Genomic DNA, 17,800 nt, shown 5'->3' with positions numbered 1-17,800 from the left:
GTTTTTGTTTTGTTTTTTGAGACAGAGTCTCACTCTGTCACCCACGGGACAGTGCAGTAGTGCCATCATAGTTCACTGCAGCCTTTAATTCCTGGGCTCAAGCAGTCCTCTTGCCTCGGCCTCCCAAAATGCTGGGATGATAGGCGTGAACCACCACGCCAGCCTAGAAGTTTTTGATCAGTGTTTCCTCTGAGGGTAAAACAGCAAGGGCATTGTCAAATTACCAGGAACTTCCCGTAAAGCAAACAATTTCTGAAATATTTATATTAATAACAGTTTACCTATAAGAATCTAACCTAGGACAGACTGAGTATCTCTTCTCAGATATGGCAGCTCCTCTCATGAAACTTCAAACAAATCTAATTATTCCCAGCATTTCTTTGTATAAGATGAAAACAAATCTGGGATTTTCTAGAGGCCCTCTAGGAAATTTTTAAGATGAGTTTTGGTAAGAAAAGAACATTTTTTCCTAAATTTTTGTCTGATCTTTAAAAGGCAAAATCAAAAGAGTTATTAAAAACGGATGGGGCACTTGATGAAGACCTGAGAAACCATACTTGGTTACCTAATGTTTCAAAACAACAATAAAAGATTTGAAAATGAACATAGAAGGTAACATGATTGCAAATAACCTTGGCTCAGTTTATAAATGAGGAAACTTTGTTCTTCACTTTTTTATTTCTTTAAATAAAGATAAACAGAAAGCACAAAAAGGCAAATTACACAAAAAGAATAACCTTTCTTATCATAGGACAGGCATTAATCAGTACCAAAGAAATAAGCACATCAAAACTTAGCAAACTCACTAAAATTTTAATATGTTTCTCAGCTTCATTTCAAACACAATTACTAGAAACCAAGGCAAATACAATCTAATGAAAGTTTGTCCTTTATTACGCTCTTTTATATTCTGGAACAAACTGACACTTTAGAACAAAGAGTAGTCTTCAAACCCGTAAGGGTCCTTGAGACCTTTTAAGAAGACGTGCAAGGTCAACACTATTTTCATAATAATATTAAGACTGTATTTGCTTTTTTTTTTTTTTTTTTTTTTTTGAGACAGAGTCTCTCTCTGTCACCCAGGCTGGAGTGCAGTGGTGCGATCTCGGCTCACTGCAAACTCCGCCTCCCGGGTTCCCGCCATTCTCCTGCCTCAGCCTCCCGAGTAGCTGGGACTACAGGCGCCCACCACCACGCCCGGCTGATTTTTTGTTTTTGTATTTTTAGTAAAGACAGGGTTTTACCATGTTAGCCAGGATGGTCTCGATCTCCTGACCTTATGACCCGCCTACCTCGGCCTCCCAAAGTGCTGGGATTACAGGCGTGGGCCACCGCGCCCGCCCAGTTTGCGTGTTTTATTCCACCTCTCTCATTCTCTTTCCTTTTCTCATGAGTGTATGCTTGAGTTCTTCCAGCAGCTAAATTATGTGTGATAGATATCTCATCAGATTGAATGAACCAGATGTGAGAATCTGACTTCTGGTAACCCAGAGGTTAAAGAGATTTTCAAAATTATGAAACAATGCATTGAAAATAAGTTACTAGGTTGGGCGTGTGGCTCACGCCTGTAATCCCAGCACTTTGGGAGGCTGAGGCGGCCGGATCACCTGAAGTTAGGAGTTCAAGATCAGCCTGGCCAACATGGTGAAACCGCGTCTCTACTAAAAGTACAAAAATTAGCTGGGCGTGGTGGCAGGCGCCTCTAATCCCAACTACCCGGGAGGCTGAGGCAGGAGAACCACTTGAATCCAGGAGACAGGTTGTGGTGACCTGAGATCATGCCATTGCGCTCCAGCCTGGGCAACAAGAGCGAGCCTCTGTCTTAAAAAAAAACGAAAAGGGCCGGGCGCGGTGGCTCACGCCTGTAATCCAAGCACTATGGGAGGCCGAGGCGGGTGGATCACGAGGTCAGGAAATCGAGACCATCCTGGCTAACACAGTGAAACCCCGTCTCTACTAAAAATACAAAAAAATTAGCCAGGCGCGGTGGCAGTGCCTGTAGTCCCAGCTACTTGGGAGGCTGAGGCAGGAGAATGGCGTGAACCTGGGAGGCGGAGCTTGCAGTGAGCCGAGATCGCGTCACTGCACTCCAGCCTGGGCGAGAGAGAGCGAGACTCCATCTCAAAAAAAAAAAAACGAAAAGAAGTTACTTATGTTAACATGAAATGGCATTATTGTTGCTATTTTCAAATGAACCAATTTTTTTTTATTTCTTAGTTTTAATTTCTAATATAGTAAATATCCATAGCTGTAGCTCGCATAAACAAAAACTCTTAGGGATCCTTAATGAATTTTCATTTAAGAATATGTAAAGGGGTCTTGAGACCAAAAATTCTGAGAACTGAGCTTTAAGAAAAAAATATTATTTTTCCTTGAAAAACAAAAGAACACATATACTTCTCCGTCATTATTGCTTCTTATATAATTGCATCTACCCATATTGATTATGATGTTTAGGAAAATAATATCTATGTCATAGAGAAAACTAAGGAGCTTGGATAGTTGAGAAATAATATGTAACCATTTTAGCAGACTAGCAAAGCTCATAAACACAAAGAACACAACTTTCTACTGCCAGACACATCCCTTTTACACCTTAGCGTAGCAAAGATGAATCAACACATTCATTAACATGACCCAAAGATACAACCTCTCCAGCAAAGTATGTTCACCTTAAAAAGTACATAGTTATTAACTATATAGTTTTAATTTCTATATGGTTAATAACTATATTCTTTTTAAAAAGTTAATAACTTAAAATGATGCTTAATAATAAATGCTCTAATATCCTATCTTGGAAATTAGGTATCTGATGATGATTTATTATTAAATTTAATATCAGCTCAAGATTTTAAGTAAATAAAAATCTTAAATTATTTTGAAACTGACATACTATAAAACATAATAACTATTAACATTGTAAGGTTTTCAGAATAATTATTTGATTTTGTTGATCACAGTTTTATACTTTTTTATAATCTTAAATATTATAAAGGAAGAATGTGAGCTTATTTGATAAATAAGCCTATAGAAGTTTAGGAAAAACCCAAGTGAAATAAAATGTATACTTGTGTTATACTTAAGATTGATGTAAATAAGAGAAAGAACATGGCTGGGGTTTTTTTATTATTGTTATTTAAGTTTGGGGTTTGTTTATTTTTTCTTTGTTTATATGTATGTTTTGAGACAGGGTCTCAATATTTTGCTCAAGCTGGTCTCTAACTTCTGGGCTTAAGCGATAATCCTCCTGCCTCAGCCTCCCAAGTAGCTAGCATTATAGGTACACATCATCATACCTGGCTTTTGGGTTTTCTTAATAACTGGAATTATTGAGTTAGTCTCATTTGCTAAAGATTTATCCTAATTATATGAACTCACATTCTCAAAATTATAAGTAGAATATTTTCAGTGTAGCATATTTAAAATATTATAAGTTAAAATTATTTATTATCTAGGAATTTTAGAAATATTTTATATAAGCACTTATTGTCTCTCTAAGCTAATTAGAACAGGGCACCTTTGAGAGATAATATAATTTATGAATACCTTACAGAAATAGGAAGGAAGACACTTCATACTCACAAAATGAGATAAATGCTTTTCTGTATTACAGACACATGAACACACAGACAGATAAGAAACACAATAGCTTCAATTCTACTTACAAGTTCTACTTATAATTTGAGCTATAAGAGTGAACACAGAACCATAAAAATTCATCAGTCCAGTAATAAAGAACTATTTTCTTTCCTGGAGGGCACAAAAATCTTAATTGATTGGGTCTCAGAATTGACAATAAGAGAAATAAACAAGAAAGACTAATAAGTCAGATTCTCTGTCTTCTCTTACCCAAAAAAAAAAAACAGAGGTGTATCATCCTTTTACAGAGATCACCAAATGATTAGACCGTAAAACCAAATCCCTAATCATTCCTGCCACAAGGGGCAATACCTTATTGGCTGTGTGCAGAAACAAAAACAGAACTGAAATGAATATGGAGACCAAAATAGAGAAACCAAAAGTTACCAATGTTACAGTTTTATTGGTGCTTGGAATTCACTCCAGGGACCAAGGAAAGATGTACCCTTCATTTGTTTTTGGTTTTGTTTTTGGTTTTTTGAGACATTGTCTCGCGCTGTCTCCCAGGCTGGAGCACAGTGGCATGATTTTGGTTCACTGCAACCTCCGCCTCCCGGGTTCAAGCAATTCTTATGCCTCAGCCTCCCAAGTAACTGGGATTACAGGCGCACGCCATCACGCCTGGCTAATTTTTGTATTTTTAGTAGAGATGCTGTTTCACCATGTGGGCCAAACTGGTCTTGAACTCCTGACCTCAAGTGATCTGCCCGCCTCAGCCTCCCAGAGTGCTGGGATTTCAGACTTGAGCCACCACGCCTGGCCTGTACCCAGGTTTAAGCCACTCATAAAGTGTACTTCTCTGCCAATGAAGTTTAACTGGCTGTGTCCAATGAATCAATGGAGCATCTCAGTGGAGCCTCTGGAATTGTTAAAGTTTAACTTTTTATAGATAAAATCATTAATCTTGATTTTGTCTCCTTTCTTGGCTTACTCACCGTACCTCCTTTTTGTAAATAAATTCAGTTGTTTCATAAGTGTTCATAGTATGTACAACTTTTATATTCTACCTAGAAGTGATATTATTACCACTTCAGATATAGTATAAGAATCTTACAATGATGTACTTCATTTTTCCCCTCTCAACATCTGTGCTACACTTGCCATAAATGTCATATTTACATATATTATTGAACCTTCACTATATCATTATGATTTTTCTTTAAATGATCAATTGCTTTTAGCAAATGTTATATGATATTTTAAAATCTTACATGTTTGCCTATGTAAAAAAATTATGAATCTCATAAATATATAAAATGAACATGTTTCCAAGATTTTCTTTAACTCAACAACGAGCAAATAAGTAAGATGTTATGACCTATTCAAAGGAGAATTCAAAGAACACACCCATTTCAGCATTCTTGATTACCCAGATAATCAGGTCATCAAGAATGCTGAAATAATTTGCTAATAGATGCAAAACTGATCTATACCCACCACAGAATAATCAATTACATCTCCACTGGGCAGAATTCATTTACATTTCTTTGGGTAAAAATTATGTTCACTGACAGGGCACAGTGGCTCACACCTATAATCCCAGCACTTTGGTAGGCCGAGGTGGGTGGATCACGAGGTCAGGAGATCAAGACCAGCCTGGCCAACATGGGGAAACCCCATCTCTACTAAAAATACAAAAATTAGCTGGGTGTGGTGGTGTGTGCGTGTCATCCCAGCTACTCAAGAGGCTGAGGCAGGAGAATCAGGGAGTCAGAGGTTGCACTGAGCCTAGATTGTGCCACTGCACTCCAGCCCGGTGACAGAGCGAGACTCCGTGTCAAAAAAAAAAAAAAAAAAAGTGTTCACTGTCTTAGCTTAGGCTGCTATTTAGAAAATACCAAAGGCCAGGTGTAGTGGCTCATGCCTGTAATCCCAGTACTTTGAGAGACCAAGGTGGGCAGATCACTTAAGCTCAGGAGTTCTAGACCAGCCCAAGCAACATGGCAAAACCCCCTCTCTACAAAAACTATAAAAATTAGCCAGGCATAGTGATGCTTGCCTATAGTCCCAGCTAGTCAGGAATCTGAGGTGGGAGGTCAAGGCTGCAGTGAGCTGTGTTCACACCACTGCACTCCAGCCTAGGCAACAAAATGAGACCCTGTCTCAAAATAACAGAAAAATACCATAAAATGGGTGGCTTAAACATTTATTTATCATAGCTCTGAAGGTCGGGAAATCCAAGATCAGGGTGACAGCATGGATGGGTTCTGGTGAGGGCCCTCTTCCAGGCTGCAGATAGCTGACTTCTCCTTTTACCTTCACATGGCAGAAAGAAAGCTAGCAACTCTTTGGCCTCTTCTTATAATGGTATTAATTCTACTCATGAGAACTCCACCCTCATTACCTAATTACTTCCCAGAGCCCCCACCATCACATTGGGATTGGAGTTTCAACATCAAATTTGAGGGTGGGGAGAGACATATTCAGTCCATTGCATTTACTATCAGTTTTACTCCATTTCACTGCTGTAAAATAGCTGAAAAACACAACCAGAAAGTGTGTGTTGCACTGGACACCCAGTATTCTTTTCTGCCCATTTCAAAGTCTTGCACAATTTTTCTGATCACCAGTGTTTCTCCTTACCTCAGTTGAGGAAGAGACTTATTCCTTCATCCATTCATTTTTCTTCTTCTCATCTGACTCTGGGGTTCAGAATATCAGACAAAGATCCTTGCTGCTTCAATAGGTAAACAAAAATATAAACAAAAAAATGATTATTCTCAGCCTTTATCACTATGTCTGGTACAAGTTTTCTGTCTGTCACAGGAGCATGAAGCCCTCCTTCATGTTCAAAAAGAATGAAAAGGGCTATTTTTAAAAGCAATTTTTGCAAGAAAAATAAAATACTTTCATTCATTTAGCAAACATATAAGCATTAGCTTTCCAAACTCTGCATCATAACCTTCAAGGCCCTGCAACTCTGGCTTCTGCCTATCTCTTCAAACTCAGCTTATACCTCTCTCCTACTCATTCACTACCATCCATTGCCTTTTCAGTTCTGTGCACGCTTTGCCACTTTGGAAGCTTTCATTTGTATGTCCCTTTCTCTGGAATTCTCTTCCCTCCACAATTCACATGCTTGAATCCTTCTTATCCTTCAAGGCTTAGCTAATATATCACTACCTCTTCTAAAATGAACTTTCCTGTTCTCCACACCCTCATTATTTTCTATCCCAGCACCTGCTTATTTCCTTCATAGCATGTACCACAAATTGTAATTATTTTATTTGTTGGTTTACTTGTTCTTGGCTATTTCTCTCCATTAAAATATAACAGGATATCTTCATGTCAGGGACTATGTCTTTCTTCTTTACCATTAAATGCCTAGCACATATGGAATTCATAATACATAATAGGCACTCAGAAATGTCTGGTGCACTAACAAATGAATGAGTGAAAGGTGTATGCTATTCATTAAGGATTCGTGATATAGATATAGATATAAAAGACAAGGTTCCTGTTCTCAAGAACTTTATAGTTTAACAAAGGATATGTATCAGCTATCAAAGCAGTTGCTCTATAACCTAAGTGCATAATGTTAGAAGCATTTAGTGCTATAAGAGCATATAAGAAAGATCTGAAGATTTCTGCTTCTGTTATGATAGAATAGCATATTTGGACCAATCCTCCCACCAAGAACATCTATAAAAACTATATAAATTTTTTTAAAGAAAAGAAAAAGCAGATGTCTGAAGAGAATAACCAAGACAGCCAGGATTCCGGGCACTAAGATCCCAGAGAAAAGTGAACCACAGAGAAGTAAAACTGGAATTCTTCACCATATTTTTCTCAAAGCATTTAGTAATTCCTAAGCCAGGAGTGGGGTGGGATGAGAGCTCTAATAGTACAGGAGGCAAAGAAGCCAAGCATTAAAAAAAATAGCAAGGAAACTAATGAAATAAGCCGAGATGGGCGGATCACGAGGTCAGGAGATCGAGACCATCCTGGCTAACACGGTGAAACCCCGTCTCTACTAAAAATACAAAAAACTAGCCGGGCGAGGTGGCGGTCGCCTGTAGTCCCAGCTACTCGGGAGGCTGAGGCAGGAGAATGGCGTAAACCCAGGAGGCGGAGCTTGCAGTGAGCTGAGATCCGGCCACTGCACTCCAGCCTGGGCGACAGAGTGAGACTCCGTCTCAACAAAAAAAAAAAAAAAAAAAGAAATAAGCAGGATTTTAATCAGTCTTATGAGTTCAGGACCTGTTATAGAGAAGGAGCCCTGGTAAATATCTCATCTCAGGCTTTCAGTTTAAACCCTTGAAGGGCTATGTTTTAGGAATAAAGACAAACTGGAGATAAACTAGCCATCACAGGGACTGAAATCCAGCATCAAACTATCTCAATCCCTGATTAGATGAAGACAATTCAAGTTTTCCTTAACTGCCAGAAGACCTGAAATTCTTTTTGGAGGAATATATCATTGTCCAAAGCCTTTTCATCTTTTTCATACCTAGTATTTGGGCTTCCATTTGAAAAGTTACCAGACATGCCAGAGATAGAGCAAAATGACTAAAAATTAAGATAGGAAACAACTGATAAAGTAGACCTAAAAATGATGCTGATATTTATATTGTCTCACATGGACTTTAAATAACCATTATATGTTTAAGAAAACGTGATGACAAAATGGGAAATTTCACTAGAAAACTGGAATCTATTCATAAGAATCAAATAGAAATTTTAAAAAAGGGATAGAAAATTTAGAAATGAGCATAAAAGACACATGGGATATGGTGAAAGGTCAAACATATATGTAGATGAAGTCTAAGAAGGAGAGGGGAGACAGTGAGCAAAAACAATATTTAAAATATTGGCAGAGAGTTTTCCAAAATCAATAAAATACATCAAGCCAGAAATTCTAGGAGCTCTACTAATCTCGAGCCAGATAAATGAAAGAAACCATACCTAGGTAATCAGCAAAACTACTGAAAACCAAAGACAGAGAAAAGTTTACCAGAAGAACGCATTGCCTTCAACGGAGCAACAATAAAACTAACAAATGATTGAAATGGAAATGATGCAACCCAGAAAACAATAGACTGGAATTTGTAAAGTGCAGGAAAAAAATACTGCCAATAGGGAACTCTGTAGTCATCAAAAATTTATTTCAAAAATGAAGGTGGAATAAAGACAGTTTCAGCCAAACAGAAACGGTACGGACCTAGACTAAATAGAGTTTTTAAGGTAGAAGGATTATGGAAGCATGGAAATGCAGAAAGGACTAAAGAGGGTTAACATGTCAGCAAATGTAAATAAGTGTTGATCGTGTAAAATAATAATGCCTTGTGAGGCTTAAAATATAAATAAATACTATATAGTGAATATATAAATATCAAGTATATATTGTCAACATAGTATATGTAGAAAAGATACAACATAGTATATGTAGAAAATATATACAGTAAATAAAATACATATACTGAAAATATAAACATATACATGCACATATGTATATGCTTAAAATGCATGTAAAATATATACACACAATAGCATAAAAGGTAGAAAGGCATAAATTGAGTTGATATGTTTTAAGGTTCTTGTATTGTCTGGGAAGTGATTTTTAAAAACCCAATTATGGTCGGGCACGGTGGCTCAAGCCTGTAATCCCAGCACTTTGGGAGGCCGAGACGGGCGGATCACGAGGTCAGGAGATTGAGACCATCCTGGCTAACATGGTGAAACCCCGTCTCTACTAAAAAGTACCAAAAAAAAAAAAAAAATTAGCCGGGTGAGGTGGCGGTCGCCTGTAGTCCCAGCTACTCGGGAGGCGGAGGCAGGAGAATGGCGTGAACCCGGGAGGCGGAGCTTGCAGTGAGCTGAAATCCGGCCACAGCACTCCAGCCTGGGTAGCAGTGCGAGACTCCGTCTCAAAACAAAAAAATAAAAATAAAAACCCAATTATGAGTAGACTGTAATAAGTCAAGGATGCATATTATAATCTCTAAAACAACTACTAAAATAATAATATATGTAACTAACAAGCTAATAGAGGGGAAAGAAATTAAATAAAATATATTGTATGAGGCCGGGCGCGGTGGCTCAAGCCTGTAATCTCAGCACTTTGGGAGGCCAAGACGGGCGGATCACGAGGTCAGGAGATCGAGACCATCCTGGCTAACCTGGTGAAACCCCGTCTCTACTAAAAAATACAAAAAACTAGCCGGGCGAGGTGGCGGGCGCCTGTAGTCCCAGCTACTCGGGAGGCTGAGGCAGGAGAATGGCGTAAACCCAGGAGGCGGAGCTTGCAGTGAGCTGAGATTCGGCCACTGCATTCCAGCCCGGGAGACAGAGCGAGACTCCGTCTAAAAAAAAAAAAAATTGTATGAATCCTAAGGGATGTATAGAAGAAAAAAGGAAACAAAAGCAGAAGTGACAAATGGTACAGTGATAGTTTTATACCCAAATATAGCAGTAATCATACTACATGTAGGCCAGGTGTGGTGGCTCATGCCTGTAATCCCAGCACTTCAGGAGGCTGAGTTAGACTGATCATGTGAGGCCAGGAGTTTGAGACCAGCCTGACCAATGTGATGAAACCTCGTCTCTATACAAAAATTAGTTGGATGTGGTAGAATGTGCCTGTAGTCCCAGCTACTCAGGAGGCTGAGGCATGCAATCGTTTGAACCCAGGAGATGGAGGTTGCAGTGAACCGAGATGGCGCCACTGCACTCCAGCCTGGGTGACAGAGCAAGACTCTGTCTCAAAAAAAGAAAACAAAGAAAAGAAAAAAGAAAAGAAAAATTATACTAAATGTAAATAGACTGAATCCTTCAGTTAAAAATGGTCATTCTGGATTTTTTAAAAAATAGCTAATCATATGCTGCTTATAAGAGACACATCTGAAATATAAAGACACAGAAAACTGAAAGTAAAAGATTTGAAAAAGTTATAGTGTAGTTATATTGATAACAGAGAGAATTCTTTTTCTTTTCTTAAAATACATTTTTATGTAGAGCAAATAGAGAAAATTAAGGTAAAAAGGATTACTAGATATTAGGAGGGACATTTTATTATTTTAAATGAGTTAATTCATCAAGAATATGTAAGTAACATTTACAAATTTATTATATCTAATAATATAACCTCAAAATGAAAAATTTGTTAGTTAATTAATTAATAATCAATATTTCATCTAGTCCCCCAGTCTTTGGAGTTCAGAGGAAGCTGAAAAGATGACTGAGACTAAGATGAAGGTGGGATAGACAGTGGGGTAGAAAGAATATTCAAGGCAGAAAGAAGAACATTTTCAAAGACTGGAGGCAAGAGCTTGAAAAACCGGCCAGATGTGTTTGTTCATGTCTGTAATTCCAACACTTTGGGAGGCCAAGGCGGGTGGATCTCTTGAGGCCAGGAGTTCAACACCAGGCTAGCCAACATGGTGAAATGCTGTCTCTCCTAAAAATACAAAAATTAGCCAGGCATGGTGGCATGTACCTATAATCCCACGCAGCTACTTGGGAGGCTGAGGGACAAGAATTGCCTGAACCCGGGAGGCGAAGGTCGCAGTGAGCCGAGATCATGCCACTGCACTCCAGCCTGGGTGACAGAGTGAGACCCTGTCTCAAGAAGAAGAGAGAAAAAGAGAGAGAGAGTGGCGGCGGGGGGACGGGGCAGGGGAGAAGGAAGGAAGGAAGGAGTCTTGCTAGAATGTAGACACAGAGAAAGATTGATAAAGAGGAATGTGGCTGGGTGAGATGGATGAGAACAATGACTGGGGGACTAGAAAATATAGGAATCTTTGATATTTAAAAGATGATATGGCGGGGTACAGTGGTTCATGCCTATAATCCCAGCACTTTGGGAGGCCGAGACAGGTGGATCACCTGAGGTCAGGAGTTTGACACAGGCCTGGCCAACTTGGTGAAACCTAAAAATACAAAAATTAGTTGGGCTTGGTGGTGCATGCCTGTAATTCATTCTCCCCACAGGAGGAGAGTGGCACTATTGGCAAGGAGTGAGATGATGTTGGTTGAGGCTGTGGAGATAGAAGGGAACACATGTTTACAAATAAAAGTACCTCATAGCTTGTGAAATATTTAAAATGTAGGCAGGTTACTGGACTCACTTTTAGATTAGTAAACCAAAAAATTTAGTAATAGACCTAGCTAGGTTTGTATTATTTAAGAGAAATGTTAAGGACTGCAATTTTTTTTCTTTCTGTCTACAACACCAGCTGCAGAGCGGTGTTATATATAATTTCCAAAGATCAGATTTTGGAATCCGTGGGTTGGTCATAGCCACAGGTTAGTTTTGTTTTTAACACTAGAATATAAAGTTGGAGTAGTTAAACTCCGTTGACTTTCTGTTTTAGAGTTCCCTTCCTGTTTTTCATTTTAGTTGAGTCATTTAGATTTAACAAATGTAAATAATCTATGGGCATATGTTCAAGTCTGTGGGCATATCTTCAAGTCTCTCTTCAAGGAATATATATGGCTTTAAGATCATTAAGCAGAATGGTGTAGGATACATACATGTAGGTTGCTTGCCCAGGCACAACTGAAGACGTATTTGTTAACATCCTTCCTCAGACATAAAATTCTATCTTAGAAGAGAAACAATAACCCACCAGCTAGTGATGTTATACATTAATGTAGTTGTTTTGTTTTTATCTAACTTTTCCTACTAGAATGTACTTTCTATGAGGACAGGGACATTGTCTCTTTTGTTCAAGGCTGTATCCCTCTGCACATAGATTGGTACTCATCATACACCAAGTGTTAAGCGACTATTTATTGAATGAATAAATGGATAAATGAGGAATGAAGGAATATTGTGTTATGCAAATCAACTTCATTAAAATAAGAAAGATGTTTCTTTTCATTTCAATCTGATAAATTAAGTTAATGTTCATTTAAAGTGTTGAAAGTCTAATATTAAAATGTTTGAAAGTAAAGTGATTATTTTTAATGTTTGCAGGACTATCTCAAGCAGGTGCTGGACATTGATCTTCATGCTCAGATCCATTTTGGCAGGGTTTTTATGAAACCAGGGTATGAAAATAATCTTGTTATCTCATATATGGGGTTGGTTTGGCTTGCTTTAACTAACAAACTTTTAAATGCCTTATTTTTACATTTCCTATTATGAATTAACTATTCCAAAAAAAAAAAGAAATACAGTATTAGGATCCTTTGCACAAGTGCAGGTCCTAATGAAATAGGAATTCATCTTCCTTATGAGTCAATGAGTTTGGTATGAACAAAACACAGCAACTTTCCAAACTTTTTCTCCTTTTTAATTCTCATCCCTAGTTCCTTCTTCCTCTTTTTCTCTTTTTCCCCAAACTGCTTCTTTCTCTCTTTTTAAAAAGAATTAATATGAGAACTCTCAAATATACCCAAAAGTAGGGAAGGAACCCCCACCCCATGTACCCATCACCCAGCTTCAGTAACTATCAACAGTTTTCTGTAATTGTTTTGTCAATACCCCCACCCCACTCTGCCTTTTAGTGGGGAGAGAGGGCTGGATTATTTGAAATAATAATACTAACAACAGTATTCTCTTACCTAATCACAATGGTATTATCTCATCTAACAAAATAAATCATACTTTAATGTCATCTAATGCCCTGATCATATTCAAATTTCTCCCATATATCAAGAAAAAGAATGCCTTTTTATAATTGTTTTGTTTGATAAGGATTGCGTTAAGGTCCACTCAATGTATTTGTTTACATCTCTAATAAATGAGAACATTTTCTGCCCCCACCCTTTTTGTTGTTGTTGTGCCATTGACTTGCTAGAGAAAATGGATCATGTGTCCTGATGAATGGATTTGGCTGATTACTTCCTTAGGTTATGTTCCTCTGTCTCTGATGTATGCTATAGACTAAAAGATACAAAGGCTTGATTAAATTCAGGTTTAATTCTTTTTTTCCTTTGCAAGAATGTTTTGTTAAGTTGACTGTCACACTGCTTCCTTCTGGTCCCCAGGAGGAAAGAAAAATAACTAAGAAAAATAACCATGAATTTGCACATCTCTTAAAAATTAATAACACCTAAAGAAGGGCTGATGGAGGTCCTGAAGTCAGTTATAAATCCTCAAAGGTTGCCAAACGTTGGTGTTAGTGAAAGATATGGCCATATCTTTAAGAAATAGCCTATCTGTTTAGACCTTTGCTACTCTATGAACCTACGATTTCCTGTTCAAAGACCTCAACTGTATGGCTGAGAGTTCCAGCACATCTCCATGCTCTTAGGGACAACAGTAATGATTCTTTACTGTTAATGAACCCTAGGAGGGAAGCCGATAGGCTTCTCAGTTGTTATGAGTGAGCTATGGGTACCATCAACAAATTTCAAAAGCCTTTAAAGTATCAAGCTAGCCCTCCTAATAAGTGTCTCATGTCAGTTCTAGGATAGAGATCTGGCTTTACCTACACAATTTGGCCATTTTTAGTATAGAATTAAGATTATCCCTAAAGCTTTGTCCACAATTAGATAGAATTCTTGGCTTTATATTTCTGTAGTTGCCTGTTGAGCGTGCCCCAATATGGCTGCTGCTGATAGGGCCTTTTTATCATTGAAACTGTTGAATTGGGGCTGGGCATGGTGGCTCACACCTGTAATCCCCAGCACTTTGGGATGCTGAGGCGTGCGGATTGCTTTGAACTCAGGAGTTCCAGACCAGCCTTGGCAACATTGAGAAACCCAGTCTCTATAAAAAATACAAAAATTAGTCGGGCGTCAGTTGCTTGTACCTATAGTCCCATCTACACGGGAGGCTGAGGCTGGAGAATCACTTGAGCTGGGAAGCAGAGGTTGCAGTGAGCCAAGATCATGCCACTGCAGTCCAGCCTGTGTAACAGAGTGAGACCTTGTCTCAAAAAAAAAAGAAAGAAACTATTGGATTTGGATCATTTTGTCTTACGCAAATACTGTTATGCTATTGGGTATACTTCCTTTCTTTTTTTTTTGTTTTTTTCTGAGCCCATGGGCAGTACTAATCTGATTAGAATACAGAGAATATCCCAAAAGCATATCACTGTGCTTCTCAAAATCTCAAAAACTGAATTGGGCCGAGTGCAGTGGCTCACGCCTATGACCCTAGCATTTTGGGAGGCCGTGGGGGTGGCTCGCTTGAGCCCAGAAGTTGGAGACCAACCTGGGCAACATGGCAAAACCCTGTCTCTACAAAAAACACAAAAATTAGTCGGGTGTGGTGGCACATGCCTGTAGTCCCAGGTACTTGGGAGGCTAAGGTGAGAGGATCACTTGAGCCCAGGAGGCAGAGGTGGCAATGAGCCATGATAGTGCCACTGCACTCTGACCTGGGCAGCAGAGTAAGACCCTGCCTCAAAAAAAAAAAAAAAAAAAGATTTAATTAATTGATTGTTCCATTTGCAGAGGGAAAGAAGCAAACACTACTTGCCCTCACCTCTCTTGTCCCAGAGAAGAGTTGTTTGTATAATATCTATTGTTTAAAATATTCTCAGTGCCTGTGATAACTTTTGTACTCTTTTTTTAATCTGTTATTTACCACTCACTTCAACTTTAGCAGTTCATCAATTCCTAATGTTTAATTTCCTCCCTTAAAATCATAACACTCTGTGACCTCAACCATCGCGTAAATGCTCTTATAGTCTGATCTCAAGAGGAGAACTGAGTAATAGGTTTTGAGTTCCAAGGAAATGGCTTCCAGAGCTTAAAAAAAATTCACAGTTTAGCAGTAGGACATTTATGATAGCAATGCATAATAACAAAATATTTTTGTAATGGAATCCTTTTTTAATGAGTACCTTTATAGAAATTACATTACCTACCTGCAAGATGCAAAAGATTGCTTAAATTGGCCCTGTAATGTAAATGGGCTTTAAATACAGTGGAAGAAAGAAGGTGTTAATACATTCTCTCCTCATTCTTATTATCTGTGGGTTTGCTAAAATAAAGGAGTTTCGAAGTTTAAATGGGCTTCTTTTAGTTCACCAGAATTTTATGCTTTTCTAAAGGTAATAAGAACTTAAAGGTAATTGCTACTTAATATTAGAACAGAAGAAATGTAAAACATACAAATACAATTTGGCTTTGCTATTTCCACCTAACAGTGCTTTCAGAATGCAATTAAGCTCTTTCATTTTAAAGACAAAGATACTCAGAAAAGCATTCGGAGTATTAGCAACCAGATCTACCACTGTTTTTATTGGGTCATCTACAATGAGCATAGCTGTTATTAAGAACAAATCTTTGAAATTATTTGCATCACACAATAATCATTGCCAAATAACCTATCCATAAATCAGTATCAAAATCTAATCTCAGTTTTCTAAAACACAGCAAAGAATCAGAAAGTATGCAAAAGAAAAGCCTCAGAGTGGGCCGGGCGCAGTGGCTCATGCCTGTAATCCCAGTGCTTTGGGAGGCGGAGGCAGGCAGATCACGAGGTCAGGAGATCAAGACCATCCCGGCTAATACAGTGAAACCCCGTCTCTACTAAAAATACAAAAAACTAGCCGGGTGTGGTGGTGGGCGCCTGTAGTCCCAGCTACCCAGGAGGCTGGGCCAGGAGAATGGTGTGAACCCGGGAGGTAGAGCTTGCAGTGAGCCAGATCACACCACTGCATTCCAGCCTGGGCAACAGAGCAAGACTCCGTCTAAAAAAAAAAAGCCTCCCAAAATAGATGTCCAGAGATCATGTACTAACACTACATAACCATCCTGTGAGATCTTTATCCACATATAAGCTAAAGTTAGAAAAACCTTGGTTCAAATCTGTATTCCCCCACTTAGTAGCTGAGTGACTTGGACCACATTGCCTAATCTCTCTGAATCTCAGTTTCCATATAAAATGGGATAATAATTGTTACCTCATAAGCTTGTTGTAAGACTTAAATGAAATAATGAATGTGATGCATAGATGTTACTTAAAAAACAGATATTTTAGCCAGGCCCAGTGGCCCACACCTGTGGATCGCTTGAGCTCAGGAGTTCAAGACCAGCCTGGGCACATAGCGAGACCTCATCAGTATTAAAAATTTAAAAATTAGCTGGACGTGGTGGTGCATGCCTGTAGTCCTACCTACTTGGAAGACTGAGGCTGGAGGATTGCTTCAGCCCAGGATATGGAGACTGCAGTGAGCCATGATTGAGCCACTGCACTCCAGCATGGGTGACAGATCAAGACCTTGTCTCAAAAAATAAATAAATAAAAATGGTTATTTTTATTATTACTGTTATTATTTTCATTCTAACAATATAACTATTGCTATATTTCTCTGGTTCTCAAACCTAAAACCAGCTTAATGGTCAAGATGATAACAGTGTCACGTTACAAGGTGCCACAGGGAAAAAAAACAAAATTGGGAAGGAATAAAAAAACAAGAAACGGCCGGGCGCGGTGGCTCAAGCCTGTAATCCCAGCACTTTGGGAGGCCGAGACGGGCGGATCACGTGGTCAGGAGATCGAGACCATCCTGGCTAACACAGTGAAACCCCGTCTCTACTAAAAATACAAAAACTAGCCGGGCGAGGTGGCGGGCGCCTGTAGTCCCAGCTACTGGGGAGGCTGAGGCAGGAGAATGGCGTAAACCCGGGAGGCGGAGCTTGCAGTGAGCTGAGATCTGGCCACTGCACTCCAGTCCGGGCGACAGAGCGAGACTCCGCCTCAAAAAATAAAAATAAAAATAAAAAAAAAAAAACAAGAAACAAGAACTATAGAAACATAGCAATGTGGGGTTATGGTTGGGGTGAAAACAACCCATAGTTCTCTGGTGACCTAACATCACTGTATTACAGCAGAGTAGAACACATTAATAATGATGACTATAAATCATCAAAAAAAAATCAGTGTTACTGTATTATTGCCAAAGGTAATGAGTGAGGGATCTATTTTTAAAAGATCAACCTCCAAAAATAGTAAAAATAAAACAATTTGAGTGCTGAAAAGGGTAATATTTCATCAGAATTCTGCATTGCTTATTTAATATAATGAGATTTAATTAATATAATAAGATTTTTAGCTAAAATTCTATATAAAAGGTAATTAATAGGAAAAAAACACTATTCCCATATGCCACTCACTCCTTCCACCCAACCTCCCATGATAAGAGTTCATGTCAAAATCTTGAGGAAGTATAATTTGAGAATATTTTTAAATTACTAATAATTTTGGCCGGGCGCAGTGGCTCACACCTGTAATCCCAGCACTTTGGGAGGCCGAGGCGGT

At 38.7% G+C, this 17,800-nt stretch overlaps 1 protein-coding gene across 14 annotated transcripts in view; it reads left to right on the top strand.

Moving 5' to 3' along the window:
- The window catches only part of GPHN (gephyrin), a 791,686-nt gene that overhangs the window by 755,630 nt on the left and 18,256 nt on the right, over positions 1 to 17,800 (top strand). For all 14 annotated transcript variants that reach the window (XM_033187698.1, XM_033187697.1, XM_033187683.1 and 11 more), the window contains one exon: positions 12,557 to 12,630. In XM_033187698.1, coding sequence (XP_033043589.1) covers positions 12,557 to 12,630 — 74 coding nt within the window. The remainder of the gene's footprint in view (positions 1 to 12,556; positions 12,631 to 17,800) is intronic.

Source organism: Trachypithecus francoisi, unplaced genomic scaffold (assembly GCF_009764315.1).
Source record: "Trachypithecus francoisi isolate TF-2019V2 unplaced genomic scaffold, Tfra_2.0 Lachesis_group3, whole genome shotgun sequence".
In the NCBI taxonomy this organism is placed as follows: Eukaryota; Metazoa; Chordata; class Mammalia; order Primates; family Cercopithecidae; genus Trachypithecus; species Trachypithecus francoisi.
The sequence above is the reverse complement of the archived record's forward strand: the minus strand, read 5'-3'. Positions and strand labels throughout refer to the sequence as shown.